The sequence below is a fragment of the Malus sylvestris genome, chromosome 3 (genome assembly GCF_916048215.2).
Source record: "Malus sylvestris chromosome 3, drMalSylv7.2, whole genome shotgun sequence".
Classification (NCBI taxonomy): Eukaryota; Viridiplantae; Streptophyta; class Magnoliopsida; order Rosales; family Rosaceae; genus Malus; species Malus sylvestris.
Genome location: NC_062262.1, coordinates 34,113,289 through 34,132,292, shown reverse-complemented (window position 1 = coordinate 34,132,292; position 19,004 = coordinate 34,113,289). Strand labels below are relative to the sequence as shown.

At 36.4% G+C, this 19,004-nt stretch overlaps 1 protein-coding gene and 1 long non-coding RNA gene across 2 annotated transcripts; both read right to left on the bottom strand.

The window, feature by feature from the left end:
- Positions 1-5,072: 5,072 nt before the first annotated feature.
- Positions 5,073-6,482, bottom strand: LOC126614524 (transcription elongation factor TFIIS-like). The gene is made up of 3 exons (XM_050282192.1): positions 6,250-6,482; positions 5,800-6,159; positions 5,073-5,707 (listed from the first exon to the last, which is right to left on the bottom strand). The coding sequence occupies exons 1-3, from the start codon at positions 6,401-6,403 to the stop codon at positions 5,367-5,369; spliced, it is 855 nt and encodes a 284-aa protein (XP_050138149.1). The 5' UTR covers positions 6,404-6,482; the 3' UTR covers positions 5,073-5,366.
- Positions 6,483-11,518: 5,036 nt separating this feature from the next.
- On the bottom strand, positions 11,519-13,796 carry LOC126614835 (uncharacterized). Its single transcript, XR_007620541.1, has 4 exons — positions 13,695-13,796; positions 13,442-13,560; positions 12,621-12,679; positions 11,519-11,788 (listed from the first exon to the last, which is right to left on the bottom strand). It is a non-coding gene; the product is annotated as an uncharacterized LOC126614835 (long non-coding RNA).
- Positions 13,797-19,004: the final 5,208 nt, after the last annotated feature.

Below are 19,004 nucleotides of genomic sequence, written 5' to 3'. Positions count from 1 at the left end.
GGGGGCCATACATTTGTCATAGGATCAAGGGCAGATCAGTAAGTGAATTATTTTAAAATTAACATAACTAATTGTTTATATATAAATAAGAGTCTAAATACTTTTTTAATAATTTCCAGCATTTCAATCGAACATCTGATAGTTCACAAGTATAAACAATTAGGGCATGTCGTTCATGACATCATGTCACTCTTAACACGTACTGCAATAATGGATCCCTATTGCGGTGGGGATGTCTTAGATAAAATATTATTATAGTTAGACTTTTATAATTCAATTTATAATTGTCAATTACAACTGAAAAAAAAATATTGTTTTTGTATTTTATTTTGCATGAAGGATCTTGAAAAAAGACATTCTTCAAAAGTGTGCTATAAAAACTATTTTGGGCCTTGACCAAAAAAGCCTCAGAATCAAATCGCATTCAATGTCTACGGATTGAAAAACTAAAGAGAAGCTAGCCAGCCCACTTCTGTAGTAGAATCAACACTGACAAAAATGAGCTCTACTACTTTCTGTACATTTCTTCTTTTCTATCTTCATAATAAATCGCATTGACATGCTTACCACGGTTTCTCAACCAATTCATCAAATTGCTCCAGTAGAAATAGAATGCATGCTTGCCCTAACGACATGGCATTTAGGCCTCTGATAACTCAAACATGAGCGAAAGACTTTCCACGCGGATGTCCTTGATAAATGTAATAAGAAGCCAATCAAACTAAACCCGGAAAAACAAAAGAGTAATTAATAATCAGCAACAACTATATTAGGTAGCTCACCTGAGCAATGGCATGCTCGCAGAGCCGCTTGAGGCCCTGAGCAGTGACGGATGCATTGAGGGGCAGGGGGATCAACTGACTCTCCGAACTTCGGTGAACGTGCATGGATACCTTGGGTGCTAACCTTCCAAACTTCGGTGAATGTTCATGGATACCTTGGGTGCTGCCATTTTGAAGATTAAAGTTGGCTTCATACATGCCCTCCAACCGACTTCAGGCCTACCAAGACTCAGTGAACGTCCATGGATATCTTGAGTGCTGCCCCTTGCATACATTAACAGGTGAGCAATATGCCTTTCCAAATGACTTCAGGCCTACCAAGACTTGATGAAATGGCGATATGCATGCTATTTCTGGTAAAAAAAAATTGCGTGCGTATCTGCCACTCGCCCTGAGCAATACTGATCAGCAGCTCTGAGGAGATCCTGAGTAATATCCAAAGTAAAACAAACAGCGGACAGCCAAAAGAAAAGGAGTCCAATGTGAAAGAACTCACTCGTCCACAAATCTTCTCCTCGAGGTTTTTCAATGACTTTGCCACGCATTCCTTAGTTTTCTGCAAGTATCAAATAATAAAATACATTAAGGCACTAAAACTATGATGAACTAGACAAAGAGAAGTCGGGGGAATAATTCATGATGTACAAAGACCGACTTAAAATCAAGTAGACAATCATATAAAGGTTTTTTTCAAAAGAGAAAATTACTTGAGCAACGAAATCTCCATCTTGGAGTTTCTGAACTGATAGGATTAAAAGCACACCACAAAGTAGCACACAAATGTCCTATTGATTTTCCTTATTAACACTAAAATTTGTCAATTGTAGCATATGAAAATAAGGGTCTTTCCCACAGAAGATTGTTTTATCTAACTACCTAAAATGTCACAAAAACTGGGTTGCTGTCCCTACTGACCAGCCACCGAAAAATAATTATTAGACCGACTTATACTTATCTAAAGTCTACGAAATTTTATATGCAGATACTAGACACACAAAGCTACACTCACACAAATTTTTGGGATTTTTGGAGTTGATTTGCTATTTAAATTAAATCGAACAAAAACAGGATAGAAACCAATTTTAAGTAGTTCACAAATTAAGAAAAACGAGTTAGGGGTATTGCTATCCACCACCAAATAATCATGCAAACATGTTATGTTTCATTCAAATTCCTTTTATTTCCAGATGAAGATGCTCAAGTTGGCTCAATGTTAGAACTCAACCTATTACTCTTTCTTACGTAGTATGTTAAGAGAATGGCGTTTTCAACTTAACTTAGTTCCTAGCATGCAATCTAGAATAGCGTGTTCATCGATTTAACAAGAAGAAATCATTAAGAACGAAAAGAGTTTGAGTCATCACAAGGCATTGTAAGTACTGGCGTTGTCTTACTTATCCTAGAAATTGGTTCACATGTTAATTGCAATTAACAAGTACTACTCTAGAACATATGTAGGTCCTCATTCGACAAGGGCAGGCACACACATATTCATAGCATTAGAATCCTAGATATGCTTACTACGTATGCATCCATAGAAAACAAATAAAGAATTCATCAATGAGACAAGTAGTGAACCAATTTTCATCCATTCATAAAAGTAATTCAACGAAATGTCATAACAAAATTGCAATCATATTCGGGGCTTCAAAACAGCCCTAACTACTAAAAATTTAGTTACACACAATCCTCAAGTTAAAACAAAAGATAGACATGAGTTTGAGAAGATAGAACCGAAAGAAATCGACCGAGGCCTCCTCCTCCTTTTCTTCCTTCCTTCCCCAACGCTGCTTTTAAACCAATTCTTGCTGCATCATTTTCTTCTCCTTAACTCACCCACTAATAGCAACTTAATGATGACAATAAGTGAGAGGAAATGTGGTAAAACAATTGTAACACTTTAGGTAGCCCTTATGCCAATTACTCCCTCTTAATCCTCATTTTTAATTCCATTTCCTCTGATATTTGAATAAGTGTAAGCTGACTTGTTCTTGGCTGCATCAGGTTTGGCTGCTAGTTTTATTGGATTTATTGCCTTCAATGCAGTTACAAACTGCTCAGCGTCTTGGAAACCTTTCAGTGTTAAAAAGGCCATAACTTCTTCTAGAAAAATGATATTAACAATCCTCGAAATGTTCCAGAAAATAGACATCCGTAGCTTTCCAAGCATATAAGGCTCATTCTCTAATTCATTCTGAGCTGTTCGCAAATTGCTTCCAAAGTCAGCTGATCTGCACAGGCAGTTTTGACGAATTTGTTACTTAAAATCCCACTTGTGCTATATTTCTTTTCTTTGCTTGACAAATCCCACAAAACACAAAAATAAAGTAAATAGCTCAAAAATATAAGGAACTAACTAAGAAAAGACAAGTGAATTTGATGTAAAATATATATAAATATGAGCTTATCATAAACAGCTCCAAACTTAATTATAGTTGCAGTGTTATCCTGCGAAGAAATCTCAAATTAATCTCACTTTTATACAAGATTAAATGATTGTGGTCGATTTTGAGGCTAAGCTCCTTCCAAGTCAAAGCAATACACTACCATCAACATTCTTCGCAGATCTAGCAAAAAAAAAAAAAAGCCGAATGAGTACTGCTCCTTCCACAAGAGTACCAGCAACGCTACCAAGAGTTGCCGCACACTGAGGGATCACATTAAAGAACTGCTGGATCAGGGACATTGCTAGGAGTATGTCAAGGCAAGGCAAGAAAGGAAGATTCAACCGAACCAAAGAATGGGGGCATGTCCGATAAGCACATCGACGACGAAGATCAGCACCCGGCGAAAAAGCCCACTCTTAACATCAATTGTATTTATGGAGGATGTAGGGTCTGATAAGGTAAGGAAACTGGTGAACAGTCCCCAAGAAGGGAGTTTGCATCACCCTGAGATGGACCCCTCATAGACACCTCCATATCAATTAGGGAAGAACCATCTGAACCGCATGATATTTGATTCCGTTCCTAGGGATATGTAGGTCATCAGTTTTGGACTCATTTGCAATGCCGCCGTCTGCATGAAGACAAATCCATCGAGAACTCATATTTGTAACGCCCCACCATAGGCTACTCATCCAAGATCATCCCTAATGTAATACTTATGCTATATCATCTTTTCTTAGAACAACATCAGTGATTAGATTCTCCTTCTTGGAGATATGTAGGCAATCCTTCCCGGATTCAATCACACTCCCTCATCAACAACCCTATTTCCTTTATCAAATAAAGAAATTTTAAAGTTTGTTTATTTTATGATCAATGTTTGTTTCTTCTTTCTTTTTTATGGTGATACATACCTCAATCATTTGAGCAAAGCACAACTTTGAAACTTTGCATGATTGTAAACCTAAAAATTCAAAGTAATAATGTCAAAGGAGTCTCTTTTAACCTATACCGTTTTGTTCGTTTAGCAGTGCTCTTGTTTTTTCCTCCTTAAAGTACTTATGTAGTGTTTAACAGTTACTTTAGACTAAGTCTAAGCAGTGCTCTTGTTTTTTTTCCTCCGTAATGTACTTATGTAGTGTTTCATGTGTCTTGTATTCTGTAAGATTTGATCAGCTACGGTTTGTAATCTATCAGTTTCCGATTTTTAATGAAGTCGCTTTATATGTTTTGGTGCACCATTATTCGAGTAGAGCAATTTAAAATATACATAGTCGTCTTAGAAAAAGAAATTTAGTCTAAAGTAACTGTTAAACTATAGTTAGTCTATTCATTTGATCTCCAAGCAGGCATACTTGCCTTGCAAGTAATACAACACAATCACATGTACTATAATTAATCGGTAATATTAGGGAGACTAAATTTGTGTGTCACCAATAAAAATGAGCACGTTTATTAACGCTTAAGTAATAAACCAATAATCAACTTTCATGTCCATTAGTTTCCAAAATTGTCTACAAATTTAATCTCCCTAGCATTATCTATAATTAATAGCACAAACGCAATGAAGGTTTGTTACCATTCAGAACCATGAAGAGCTACATGTTTTCAATGGACATCGTTATGGTCAGGAAATGGTAACATTATATGTCGATTGTAAACAAAAAAGGATTTGGGGGTCTTTTCTTGTTGCTATATACAAGAATGCTCTTGGCTGCATAACAAGTATGAAGAACAAGTGGCTATGAAACAGAAATACGCGGACGAGGTATCACAAATTAATATGCTCCTCTTTACAAAAGGTTAAGTAAAAGTTATGGGTGAGTACTAACTAAATGATTGTCGAAAACGTTTAGGAAACTGACTCATATCTTTAACGAAACAAAATTGCGCCACAAAGAGAAAAGCACAAGCAAAACCCCCGAATCTCAATTTCCACTAAAACAGGTCCCATTTGCCAAATTTCACAACACACACACGCATATATAATGTCCTTACACGCAAAGTAGAACAACACTTGATAAAGCATAATTGCGAAATTTATACTATACTAGGGACAACAAAATACTCAGAAGACGAAACATTTGTCTGACCAAGTGCGAGGAAAACAACCACGAAAGAAGCACACAGAGCTAGCTCCAAGAAGAGACTTCCTACCAGAACAACAGCCTTAATTCCAGGGGCTTGATCAGTCGTTTTATATCAAGATAACAGGGTCGTCCTCCGGCCACGTGTTCAACTGTTGCATTTCGGCTAGGGACATGTTGGCCAACATCTCTGGCGTGATCTCCCCAAGAAGAACTTGTCTGCGCAAATCTTTGTTCCAAGGGATGTTAATAAGAGTTATTAGAAGTGAATACCTATAAGCCACTGGTTCCATCGTTTCATCGGGACCCCAGTGCTTAAACAGCGCAGCCTCCACTTGAGCAGCAACTTTAGAAGGGTCAGATGCATTGACAGAATCCATATATCCTTCATCAACTTCCTCAGACACCTTGGACAAACCACCGGCAATACAAAGCCTTATAACACGCCGCTCTGTTTTGACAGTTTCAGAAAACAAAGCCAAACGTTAAAATCAAAATTAAAAAGAAAAAAAAAGGGAGAGAGATTGGGGCCGAATCAATCACCTCGGGAAGGAGGCAGCAAGATTTGCCGTGAGTTTGCTGGGTACTTCTGCCGCAGTTCGGCTATGGGCATGTTGAGCAACATCTCTGGCGTGATCTCTCCAAAAAGAACTTGTCTGCGCAAATCTTTGTTGCGCCGAAGAGTATCCAACAGAACTTGACGCTTTACTTCCAATGGTTTGTCATCATCGGGACGCGAGTGTTCAAATTGAAACAGCGCAGCCTCCACTTGAGCAGCAACTTTAGAAGGGTTAGATGCCTTGAAAGAAACCTTATATCTTTCATAATCTTCCTCAGACAAGAGGGACAAAGCTCGCGCAATGCAGTCCCTTATACGATCCCGTCCTTCTGTCGTGACAGTTCCTGAAAAACAAAGCTAACATTATAATCAAAGTAAATAATTACAAAAAGAAAAAGAGAGGGGGAGAGAGAGATTGGGGGCGAATCAATCACCTAGGGAGACAGGCGCTGGCGTAAATTGTGCAGGAGTTTCATCTCTTTCTATGGGGATATCAACCAGCCCCGCGGTTACCTGGGCGATTGAACGGTTTTTAGGTATCGGAAAAGGGATGCAGGGTTTGGCGTCTGCCCTTGACCCCGACGCCATGGCACTCTCTCTCTCTGAGGTTGGGAAATTGTAAGCCGGGTTCAGGGTGCTGAGGAATTCGTGTGTTATTCTCCGGTTCTTTGCCTTTATTTATAGTAAATAAAAAAGAATTGCCTGCCTTGCAAATAATACAAATTTAAAGAGAAAGGATCTTCTAGTATTCTAAATATATTTTACTAATGATTTACACAATCACATATAATTTCTGTATTTTAATTTGGTATCTGAGAAAGCAAGCACATTGACTAATTTCGTATTCTCTCCCAGATTTTTCGTGGGAAACCGTTTATTTCTGGAATATGTATTTACCACTTATGCCACAATACCCTAATTAAGTCATAAATGTCATCCTAACTCATCCTAATATATTATATAATTATTTTTAGTGACGTCTTAAGCTTTCAAAAGAGACATTTTGGTATCAAATCGGAGTTGATTTGGTTGGTCAAAAATGTGATTTTCTAAGAAGTTTGAATTTCAGTTCAAATAGGAAACCGTTTATTTCCTAGTTATTCTATTCTATTATGTTTCTTAATTTTTAGAAGACCTTTTCTAGGTAGGATTTTATTTTGTAACAGTATCAATAAGGCTTTTTAGCTTTTAGCCATTAGAAAAGAGGATCAATTTGAAGAACTTAACTAGGCTTTGATGTTTTAATCTGATAAATTGATGGTGCCATTAATGTCATATGATAAAACAAAGATAGTCAAACAAAGCCTATCCAAACTCCAACATGAATATCAAAATTATAGCTCCAACTTAAAAAGAAAATACAGGGGGGAATAAAACAAAAAAAGTGGACTTGTTAATCCTATTTCTAAAAACAAAGCCTTCCAAATAAGCATAGAAACAACAGGTTTTACGTCTAAATTAATACAGGGGCCTCGGAAAAATAAAATACTTCTTGAAGAAAATTATTTAGGACAAAATTTCAGATAAAAAAAAGAGGGCTGCACAAGCTACAAATACAACTCAGAGTTGCAAAATAAAATGCACCAGATAAATCTCTTTGTAATTAGCCACAGTCCCGCAAGCTTAATTTAATTTCTCATACACAATAAAACGCTAGTAGCCTAGTAAGTAGTAACCCATAACCTGTCTAAGGGTCAGTAATAAAGAAAAACCAGAAATTAGAAAACTAAAATTTTAGAGATGTCCAACAATTTCTATATAATTTTGACAAAAAAATAACAATTTCAATATAATGAGCATCAAAACAAAGGTAGAAATATATGACTAAATAATTAGCGAATGAAAAGTAAAGCAAAGAATAAAAAACCGTGGGAGATTTTACACTTAAGTGTAATAAACTAATTAATTGAAAACTTAAAAAAAATATTAAATGAATTATATTATTATATTTAGTGTAACAAACTATGTGATTAGCAAATTGAAATTTTTTCTTAGTGAATCCCAGGGTCCTCTCCTAAGTTAAGGGTGAGAATCCTCTTGAGTAAGCTTATCTGACCGTTTAAATTTTATCTAATGACTACAAATAAGAGGCTCATCTAAAAATTATAATAATTATAACTCATAAGAGGATCCTTCCCCGTCCCCATGGATCTGATAGCATAAATGCTAATATCTAACATGCAACCTTTATATTGCTTTCGCGGGTCCCCATGGACTGATCACATAAATGCTAATACCTAACTTGAATACCAGTTATTATTTTTGCGGGTCCCCAAATCATGCATGCAGAGATGGAAATGATGCAACACTGTAATTGATCTTGTCCTTTATCTTAAGTATGTCCAACAACTTGTATAGAACTGATTTAAGTGCTATGTGTCAATTTTTTATCCAAGGCCACCTTAATTCGACGTTCTTTCGTCTATATTTTTCTTTAAGCTTAAGTCCAACCGGATCCTAAATTCCCAATCGGACACGTAATGAAGTTTATATGCTGATTTAAAGTTTGATAATAAAGTGATAAATTTTTAGAGGAAGTTGGTTGGAACTCACGCGCATCGTGCATAACGTAGGGATAGGCACTTGAAACCGAAAATTAAAACCAAAATACGAACCAAATCTAACCGTATCGAACAGTTTGGTTTTGCGGTTTCAAAACGGTTTCGGTTTGAAACCGAACCAAATAGGGGAAAAACGGTTTGGTTTTGATTCTGACCCTCCAAAACTGAACCGAACCGAAATCGAAATCGCATAACTTTATTAAATGTTAAATTCTAATTGGTTATTTTATTGAGTCCATACTAAATGTATGGACTCAACCTCATCATAACATGGCCACATAATCTTTTTCTTTTGGAGAAATTAGGTTCTCATCCTTCATTTTACTAATTCATTGATTAAACCTATTCCTTTTCAAATTTTTATCAAGGTCTTTAGGTATTAATAACATCATTAATTATTTCAATAATAAAATATTTTTTATTTCTAAATATATTCATTTAATGTTAAAAATGTTACAACTAGTATATTTATATTTATCACTAAATTTTTTATCATATATTTTTAGTTTTAGTTTGTACCCATTTTTAATCTGCAACCCATTTTTAATTTGTACCAATTTTTTTTTCAGTTTTGATTTGTACCCATATATTAATTTCTTTTTGTGCCCATATTTTTTAAAGTTTTATTTATATTTGTACCTATTTGTTTTTTAAATTTATTTGTACCCATTTTTTATTTTGCCAAATGTACCCATGCTAATTATATGTACACATTCATGTAATTTTTTTCAAATTTTTAATCTTAAAATGTACTCATTCTTAAATATACCAATTTGTTATATGTAAAATGTACCTTTTTTTATATATAAAATCTATTCAATTTTTTTCTAATCTATTTTTAAAATTATATGGGTACATTCATTTTTCTTTGATTTTAAAATGTATCCATGTCATGTTTAATCGAAGAAATTTACTAATGTTATTAAGCCTAATATCTTTTTCTTTTTTTTTGTGATTTTGAAGAATGTACCCATGTTTTGATATAATAATTTTTTTGGTTAATTTTGATGAATGTACCCATGTTTATACACACACACACACACACACAATAGTATATTTATATTTTAATATTTTTAATCCCACAAATTATGGTTTTTTATTTAAAATCTCATTTATATAAACAACTAAAAATTTTAATTTTTAATTTATAGTAACATACATAGAAATAAATTATCACATTAATTTCAGGGACTTCGATCATAAATTGAAAACCAACAAAGTTTCAATAAAAAAATATTCATAACTAAAGACTGCATCTAAAGTCTCCCTTTTCTTTTCTTTCTTGTAGTCGTAGAATGTCCTCTTTCTTGCTTTACTCATTTGCTACTCAACTTCATTCTTCATCTAACTCTCTGTCTCTCTCTCGGTCTCCACTCGGTTAGATATTTCAAACAAACAATACCTACTGCTTTAGATATTATTCATTCACATGCACTTCAAAACACGCAAATCCATTAGCACAATCGAAAACAAACCCTATGTAGGTAATATTCACATGCACCGAATGCAGATCCACCTCTCGTACCACTTTGTTGATGTTAATTGCTGTTAATTGTTGTGCTTGCTGTTACTCTTAATTCACAACTACAACAAGCTTCAAGCCAATCAAAAGGTTCTAGTTGAATGAGTGTAATAATGTATGTTGTATGCATGCATGCCTGATTATAATTGAAGCTATGCTTGATTGAATTTTAATATTGTATGCATGCTTGAACAATGCAGTAACTTGCGGTTTTAATATTGTATGCATGATTGAATTTTAATATTGTATAGTTTTTTCAAACAATGAAAACAAATCAAAACCGTTTAAAACCAAACCGAACCGAACCAAATGATTTGGTTTCATTTCGGTTTTAGCCTCAAAACCGCACCGAATCAAACCGCAAAAACTTGCGGTTTTGGTTTTGGTTTCACCAAAAACCACACCAAACCGAATCACGCCCACCCCTACATAAACGGTCGGTGGGTACTGTTGCGGGAAAAAAATATTTGATTGGTTTTTTTGTTTGTAGGGTTACATTTTCTATATAATTGGGTATCTCCCTTTGGGAAGATCATTCACTCCCCACCAATCAAATTCTATCCTGCCTCACAGCACCCATCAGAAGCACTTCCGCTTCTTCTTCTCTCTCTCTCTCTCCGACTCTTTCGCTCTCTTTCCTCTCGGTCTCTCCCTCCTCCCCGTCCTTCCTCTTCTCTCTGCAACCTCAAAGAACACTGCCATCTTATGCGGATCAGCACCCAAAACATCACCATTGCACTCGCCTCGTCACCACAAACCCATCCCTGTTCTTTGTTTCGAGAACAAACGAGCCCAAAGGCAATTGTTTTGTAGCAAGCATATTCAATTAGATGTGTGTGAGTTGTGGTGGAGTAAGAAAGGGTTCTGCCATGAGTCCATGACTATTGGATTAGGAGAGACCGTGAGAGTTTGTAAGTAATAATTTAATTATTTATTTATTTATTTATTTAAATTACTGTACAAGTAACATATTAATAGTTCCAAATATTACATAGATTATGTAGCATCATCCGGCATTCTGGACAACATTACCTCGAACAGTTTCGTGCTAAAGAAGCATTTTACCTGATAATGCACTTACTAGCACATGCAGAATTTTATTATCCAGTAGTGGTCAGGCTACACGTACATATTACAATTTTGCTTCGTTATTTAATTTAAAAATTGTTAATTATCACTAAAAAATCACTTTTTGTTGTAGTCCTAATTTAGTTAGATCCTAGGAAATCCTTATGTGAGTATATCATATCTTTTAGATACTATTTTATTTAAGTTGTAATGCTTAAAGGATAAGAAAATCCCTCTCTTCATCTCTCTATAATTCTTAGTTAAATATGCTCCACAACACTTTATCAAGACTCTTTTTTATTATGCACGAAAGAGAGTTTGTTCATCTTTAATCATGTTTAATCATAGGAGTATTATGTTTTAATCAGTCTTTATATGATTAACTTATTATTTTATTAAATTGATCTACATGCTATTGATTCAATTTAATTTTTATATGTTGAACATGATACAATGTATTGGAGATGAAATTCGAGCTTTACGAAAAGGATCTTCTACAAATTCAAAGGCTCAATTTTTTTTTTCTGCCAATCAGGTTCTCCTAAAATCCAAGTTTGACATTTTCAACAACCATGATGCCTGAAAATGTGGCCCATGATGCATAAAACCCTTCATTTATATTTACCTTAATATATATGACAATCCCCGTCCCGAAGGAGGGCGTGCTGGCCGTCACGTGAGAGTGACGTAACCATTTACACAGTTCGGAAGCTTTTAAAATACAATTACTAAAATGGAAACCCCCGAGGGTGAGTCCTACTTTTGTGAATTCTGTAACGCCGTTGGGTTCCTCGTGGCCACCAAAGCTCTGCTAACTTGAACCTGGAGGGGCGCAAAACAAAATTGAGTGGGTCAGCAAAACAAAGCTTTTCGAAAATCTTTCATTTAAAACATTTCTAACCCCTCGCTGTAAAACCTGTATACTTTCCCAGAAAATAGTATATATAAAACCATATATAATCTCAAAACTCAAATCCCAAGTCTTTAACATTTTTCAAGAAAAACATGCCATGCCATGAATCAAAATATAAATCAGGTGAAATAAGGAATCAATCGGAGACCCTGCAGTTGGTCCTATACGATTAATTCTATAGCTCAATATCTCACTCAGCCGGAGTCACCACAGTGACCTATACGGCCCTACTCTGCACATCACTCGGAACTACGTAAGGTAGTCTGTACGATGAAAGGTGTAAAAATACGCTCTAGTGCTTCTCTCATCAATCATCAGCGCGCATAACTAAGGTCACCCACTAGTCGGAATCACGCTTAGTGATCTATACGACTAGCATGTCGGAACCCTCACATGGTCTGTACGACATCCACCTACTTGGATCCAAGACGAGCGTGCGGTGTGGTGAATAATATAAGCACAAACACCTAGGGTGCAGGTTATGAGCTCAAAACATCTCAACATCAATCAATTAAATGAATAAATGAACTCACCTGACTTACCTGTGCCTCCACAGCACCATGCAACATGTATGCATCATATATCAATTCATGTTTTTCATAAACTTCTATGCTTGGCATTTCAATTCATACTTTTCATAAACTTCTATGCATGGCATTTTAAAAACATTTTCTCATATAAATGCATTTTCTGGGAAAACAATAGTATATAGGTAATACGAAAACAAAACTGCCCACTCACCTGGAGTTCGCCCTACAACTCCCTAGCACAATACGCCAAGGCGTCATGACGATCGGCGCCTAAAACAATAATCAAATCCAACCTCAGAATTCATATCGATAGAATATATAACTTATATAAAACACGTCACTACGCAGTTCGATCCGGAAGATCTGCAATCAGATTTCAAATCCGTAACTTTCAGAGGTCCACAATATACCCTAGGACAACTTCCTAAAATTTCATTACCATCCAACGGTCGGATCTCCGTCAATTTCCAAAACTAAGTGACGGTTAACATTCTATTTTATGAACTTACAACTCAAATTCCGGAAGATCCGTAACTCGGATTCCCAATCCGTAAGTTCCTATAATCCTCAAATATTACGTATTACAACGTATCAAAGTTTGGTGACGATCCAACGGTCGGATCGTCAATTCACATTTTCACCTATATGCGAAATAATTATAAACGTTATTTAAAGCACCTAACCAACAATTCTTAATAACTTCTCATACGGTGCTCAATTTGGGTATATGAATATACCACATCGACCTACTCGACGTCACGGACGTCGAGAAATTTTTAGATTAATTTTTTGGTGTCGCACGCGCCCCCACGCGCCAGGGAACGCACGGACACACGCGCCTCCCACGCGCATCATCTTCCCCAGCCAGTTGCCGGACTGGTGTTTCCGGTGGCCGGATTCCGGCGAATTTTGTAATTGTTTGTTCTCCTTCGTTTCTCAACCGTTTTCTTCAAATTTTATATCAATTTGAAGCCCTCAACATGTAGAATCACGATGGACTAGTTTCAAGGTCCAAAATTCACTAGATTTTACCTGGGGAAGCATGATAATTCGGCAAAAAGTGAAACTTCGTTCTATGGCTCCCCGACGTCCAAAATACCTCAACGTTGCACTCCGAGCATCATGAGGACGTTCTAAAGCTCACTATAGCCCTGAAATTCAAAGAAAACCCTCCGTTTAAAAGTTGATGAATAGTGACCAACTCGGGGATTCGATTTTCCGGGGTTTTCTCACGTTAAACTTCAACCAAAATCATGCCAAATGACTAAGGAAAGAGACTTGTTACCTTTCTGAACCTCAAAATGGCGTGAAACCTCGACGATCAAATCGGTGCTACAGTGCTTCGACGGAACCCTCGTGGTTTCTGGGTTTATCGAAGATAATTCAACCAACCAAGGGTATGGTTGAATTCGTATTCTTGCAAGAAATATGATGGGGGGTCTTGGGAGCTTGATCCGTGAAGGAATGGGGGTCAACGGACTACGTCCGTACAATTTGCAGAGAAAGGGAGAGTTCGAAGGGAGGAGAGAGAGACACGGGAAAGGGAAAAGGAAGGAGGGCTTGTATGTGTGGTCCAACATCAATCCTCACCATCCATTCTCATCTTAGTTCCCTAACCACACAAACAATCCAACATAAGATAATTCCAAAATTTATAAAGTTTTAAGTCTAAATAATGTCACATACACACATACCTTAATACCCGTCAAGGGTAATCCCGTCATTTCACGTTCCCGATAAAAAAATCTCGGGACGGGCTGTGACATATATATATACAGGCCCTTTATGCAAAGGGATCCCCTTTCAAAAAATAGGAATTAGGTGTAGGACCAACTCCATATCGAACTTTAACGATCCGAACCGTTTATTTTGTAAGTCTTGATTGATAGATCATCCTCGCAAAAATTCAAATCAATCTAAAACGATTTGCCTATTTAATTATCAAGATAAAATTTCATTATTTCTTATATAACAAAGTATTCGTTAATTTCTTTGAACTCAATTAGATGTCTTAAACATTTTCAATTTGGCTAATATTTTGCTAGGATGATCTATGAGGTGCAATTTGAAAAATAAACGGTTCGGATCATTAAAGTTTGATGTTGTGTGGACCCTACGACTAATCCTAATTTTTATAAAAACATAGGGATCCTTTCCCTTAAAGGTTTCCGATATACATACGAATATATATATATATATGTTCATGCATACACAAGTTATAAAATCGCTATGTGTAATTTGTGAGTAAAAAAAGAAAGAAAATAAAAGCATGAATTTTTGGTTTCTAAAAACCTAAATTGCAGAAATAATAATAATAATAATATTATTATTATTATTATTATTACTGAAAAAAAGGGTTTTTAAACATTAGCCACGCGCTGAGTTGCACCAGAAGCGGAGCAGCTGCCAAGGAGCCGAGCTGCTCCTGCCCCAAAAACCATAAAGTGCGCGGTTTTTCGTTGTCTCTCTCACCACAGGTTTGCTTAAAGTCGAACCTTCGTCGTCGTTTTTCGACGATTTCTGATGATGCGCGACTGTTGGATGTCGTCTTCATAGAGTCAACGACCTAGTAAATTTTTTATTCTCTTTCATAGAGTCATACTGATAAATTTGTCATCTTAGAAGTGTGATTAAAAAAATTATAAAACATATTAAAACATAAAAATGTCAAAGTAATTTAAAAATACCAATTACCAAACACATTAAAAAATTATAATAATTAATTTGCAAGTGCAAACAATGTGAAAAAAATATAGGGAGCTTTAATGAAAAGGGCTTGGACTAACTTTTATTTAATGAAAAACCACCCTAAACTATTATTTAATAAAAAGGGCTTAAATTTTAATCATAAGGACACAAAACTTTTATGTCAGGCCCTACAAAAACTAAAACACACGGGCTCGCCAAAAAGCCCAAACCGCATAACAATTAATATTCCAAAATTGCCCATACAACCAAACATCCCTTGTTCTGCAAACCAAACATTCTTCTTCTCCCTCATCGAACCTGAATCCCCTCTCATTTCTGGCGACGCACCCACAGCCCCTCTCTTCTCCGGTGACCCCAATCCCGGTGACCCAATCCCTATTTCTTGCGACCCACCAATCCCTTTCTTCTACAGCGACTGCGATCGTCATCCTCCGTTATGGATGACGACGATGATTGCGACCTATCATCATCAATTCCGACAGTCCCTCTCCCCATTTGATCGGTGATGTTTGTGCCTTGTGGTGACGAGCAAGATCCTGAAGCCACAATTTCTGCCATTAATTATTTGGATCTCCATGGTTACAATCAGTGTGTGAAGAAGAACCTCAAGGAAGAGCATGAATCTCTTTTTTCTAAAAATAAATCGTATGAGTTCAGTTAGATGGGTGATAGCTTTTTGTGAAAGAATTTGCAATGTTTTTGCTGGTATGGAGTGAACCGTGGCGGAGAGAAGGAGAAGAGGGACGTTTGGTTTGCAGGATTAGGAGTGTTTGGTGGTGTGATTTGAAACTTGAAAAAGATAGTTTTAATGAAAAGGGTTTGGGTCAACTTTTTCTTAACAAATGTTTAGTTTTCGAAATAATGACAGTACTTGTGTTCAGTTTATGAAATAGTGATAGTACTAATATTCGGTTTAAGATATAGTCAGTGTTTAATTTAAGAAATAGTGTTCATTTTAAGAAGTAGTAAATGCTCAGTTAAGAAATAGTGATAGTACTAGTGTTCCGTTTGAGAAATAATCAGTGTTTCGTTTACGAAACAGTGATAGTACTAGTGTTCGTTTGATAAATAGTTAGTGTTTAGTTTACGAAACAGTGATAGTTCTAGTGTTCCGTTTGAGAAATAATCAGTGTTTAGTTTACGAAACAGTGATAGTACTAGTGTTCCGTTTAAGAAATAGTTAGTGTTTAGTTTATGAAACAGTGATAGTACTAGTGTTCGTTTGATAAATAGTCAATGTTTAGTTTACGAAACAGTGATAGTACTAGTGTTCCGTTTAAGAAATAGTTAGTGTTTAGTTTACGAAACAGTGATAGTACTAGTGTTCGTTTGATAAATAGTTAGTGTTTAGTTTACGAAACAGTGATAATTCTAGTGTTCCGTTTGAGAAATAATCAGTGTTTAGTTTACGAAACAGTGATAGTACTAGTGTTCCGTTTAAGAAATAGTCAGTGTTTAGTTTACGAAACAGTGATAGTACTAATGTTCGTTTGATAAATAGGCAGTGTTTAGTTTACGAAACAGTGATAGTACTAGTGTTCCGTTTAAAAAATAGTTAGTGTTTAGTTTACGAAACAGTGATAGTAATAGTGTTCCGTTTAAGAAACAGTCAGTGTTTAGTTTACGAAACAGTGATAGTACTAGTGTTCGTTTGATAAATAGTTAGTGTTTAGTTTACGAAACAGTGATAGTACTAGTGTTCATTTGATAAATAGTTAGTGTTTAGTTTACGAAACAGTGATAGTACTAGTGTTCCGTTTAAGAAATAGTTAGTGTTTAGTTTACGAAATAGTGATAGTACTTGTGTTCGTTTGATAAATAGTCAGTGTTTAGTTTACGAAACAGTGATAGTACTAGTGTTCGTTTGTGTTGACCCTAAAAACTACCAAGCCTACGTGGCGCGCAGGCCGAGTAATCTATAGGCTAACTACGTCCTTCGGTTGTATGCGGGGCGTGCCAACTCGTCGGCCGAGCTCGGCCGAGGAGTAAAATTTGTTGATGTTGCGTTGGGTGCGCTGCTGACTTCTGAATCTTGCGACTGCGGCCGAGGAAGGAACACTCTCGGCCTTCGGGTTCTAGAGCCTGAAGACAAGGCTGCTAGTTCTGCGAAGTTCAATATCAAATTCGGCTTTCAATGTGCCGAATGTAGTAACTCGTAACACCTCACTTCGCCGAGAAGGCTGATGAGATGACCTCGACCAATAAGGATTCGGAAATCCTTCTCGACCGAGACTTTGATAGATAACCAACCGTCCTCGCCGTAGTGCTGTTGATGCCAACAGAAGATGCTGCGAGACCGGCTGATTCTACGGTGACAGAGCTATCTATGCCGACTTAAGATATCACCGGTTGCTTTCACAGTGCTGTTGATGCCAACGGAAGATGTGTCAGCGAAAAGAGAAAATAAAAAAATCTCAGTTGTTGAGAGGGTTTGCGCAGGGCAGTTTTGTGTGTTGAATTGCAGGGGTCTTTTTTCTGTCGCAGAGCATCTTGTATTTATAACATTTTGTACTTGCTTGGCACGGCTGGATAACTGTGTAAAGTCCAACTGCAACTCTGACTCTGTAAAATTGATCCGTGTGAAATGCCAAAGCCTATCCTCCAGCTTTTGTGACTTTTCAAACCCCATAAAAGCCTATCCAAATAAAAGTCTTCTTATCATCATTGCCTAGCCCACCTAGACTTGTCATCATTATCCAAGACCATCATTTCCCAAAAATGTGGTATACATCCTGACAACATGAGTATTAAATTAATTTTTAATTGTGTTCTACTCAAACCCATCCGGATGCATTCCGTATCTCAGTATCCCATCCATGCACCTTGAATCTGATAGCAGGAATCCCAAGTTCACTCGAACTGTCCATGTTTGAAGATATAATGATCGGATAATTAAAAGATAATTAATATGGCAAAAACCATGATATTATCCTTTAACAATAACAAAAATATCTTCACTTTTCCATCCGACGGTTGAGAACTATGTTTACTTAACGGCCTTGATTACACGGGCCGATGATGTAAATTTGAATCCAAACAGTTTGATAAATAGTTAGTGTTTAGTTTACGAAACAGTGATAGTACTAATGTTCCGTTTAAACAGCGACTTAGCACCCTCGTTTTATATAATTTGCTTAAATGCATCCAGAGAGCTACTATATTTAACTGCTGCTCCTTAGGTCATCATCATCCGTGGCGCACTGTATCAATGGGGTAAGAAGCTAATCTAGCACCAATCGTAACTCCCCATCCCAACAAGAAAACAAGAAGCTAGCAAAGAAGCTATCATGCAGGCCACCAGTTAAAACCACAGGTTTTAGAGAATCGTACATTCCAAAGTAAAGTCCACGATACACGAAAATTCCAACACAACTAAACCATTAAACTGCCTTTCAACCACCCTTCTTGGCAACCTTGGCATCACTTGCCAAACGTGTTCTTGCATAGTCCTGAGAATATACAAAAAGAAGAGATGAAGCACTAGCAGCACCGCCTGATGCCAGGTTCCCAGCGACCCACTTCCAGTAGCCATTTTTATCCTTCTTGAAGTTATTATACACTACCTAACACACAAAAATAGTACCTGTGTCCAAACAACAAATGCTAATACCAAACTAAAAACCATAAGTCATCATTCCTAGAAAACAACTTTTATTTTAATATTCAAATTCATGAAATTCTCTTTAAGCCAAACAATTGCAGAGAACTCCGGGTCCTCCATAATTCGGGGCGATTTATCCACATTTCCTACATAGGTTTTACTATGAAGTACCTAAAATGCTCCATTGAGCTGTCAATCATTAATCTTGTTTAAGTTTCTTCTTTAATTTGCTTTAGCGTTTTGGTTTCCAAGCACTGACCTCGAATTCAACGGAGCAATAACAAA

Bases quoted from the DNA above. Each gene is read 5' to 3' on its own strand.
- LOC126614524 (XM_050282192.1), bottom strand. From the start codon at position 6,403: ATGGCGTCGGGGTCAAGGGCAGACGCCAAACCCTGCATCCCTTTTCCG. The intron at 6,160-6,249 runs GTGATTGATTCG...TTTGTTTTTCAG, and splicing joins GCCAGCGCCTGTCTCCCTAG to GAACTGTCACGACAGAAGGA. The intron at 5,708-5,799 runs GTGATTGATTCG...CTGTCAAAACAG, and splicing joins CTTGCTGCCTCCTTCCCGAG to AGCGGCGTGTTATAAGGCTT.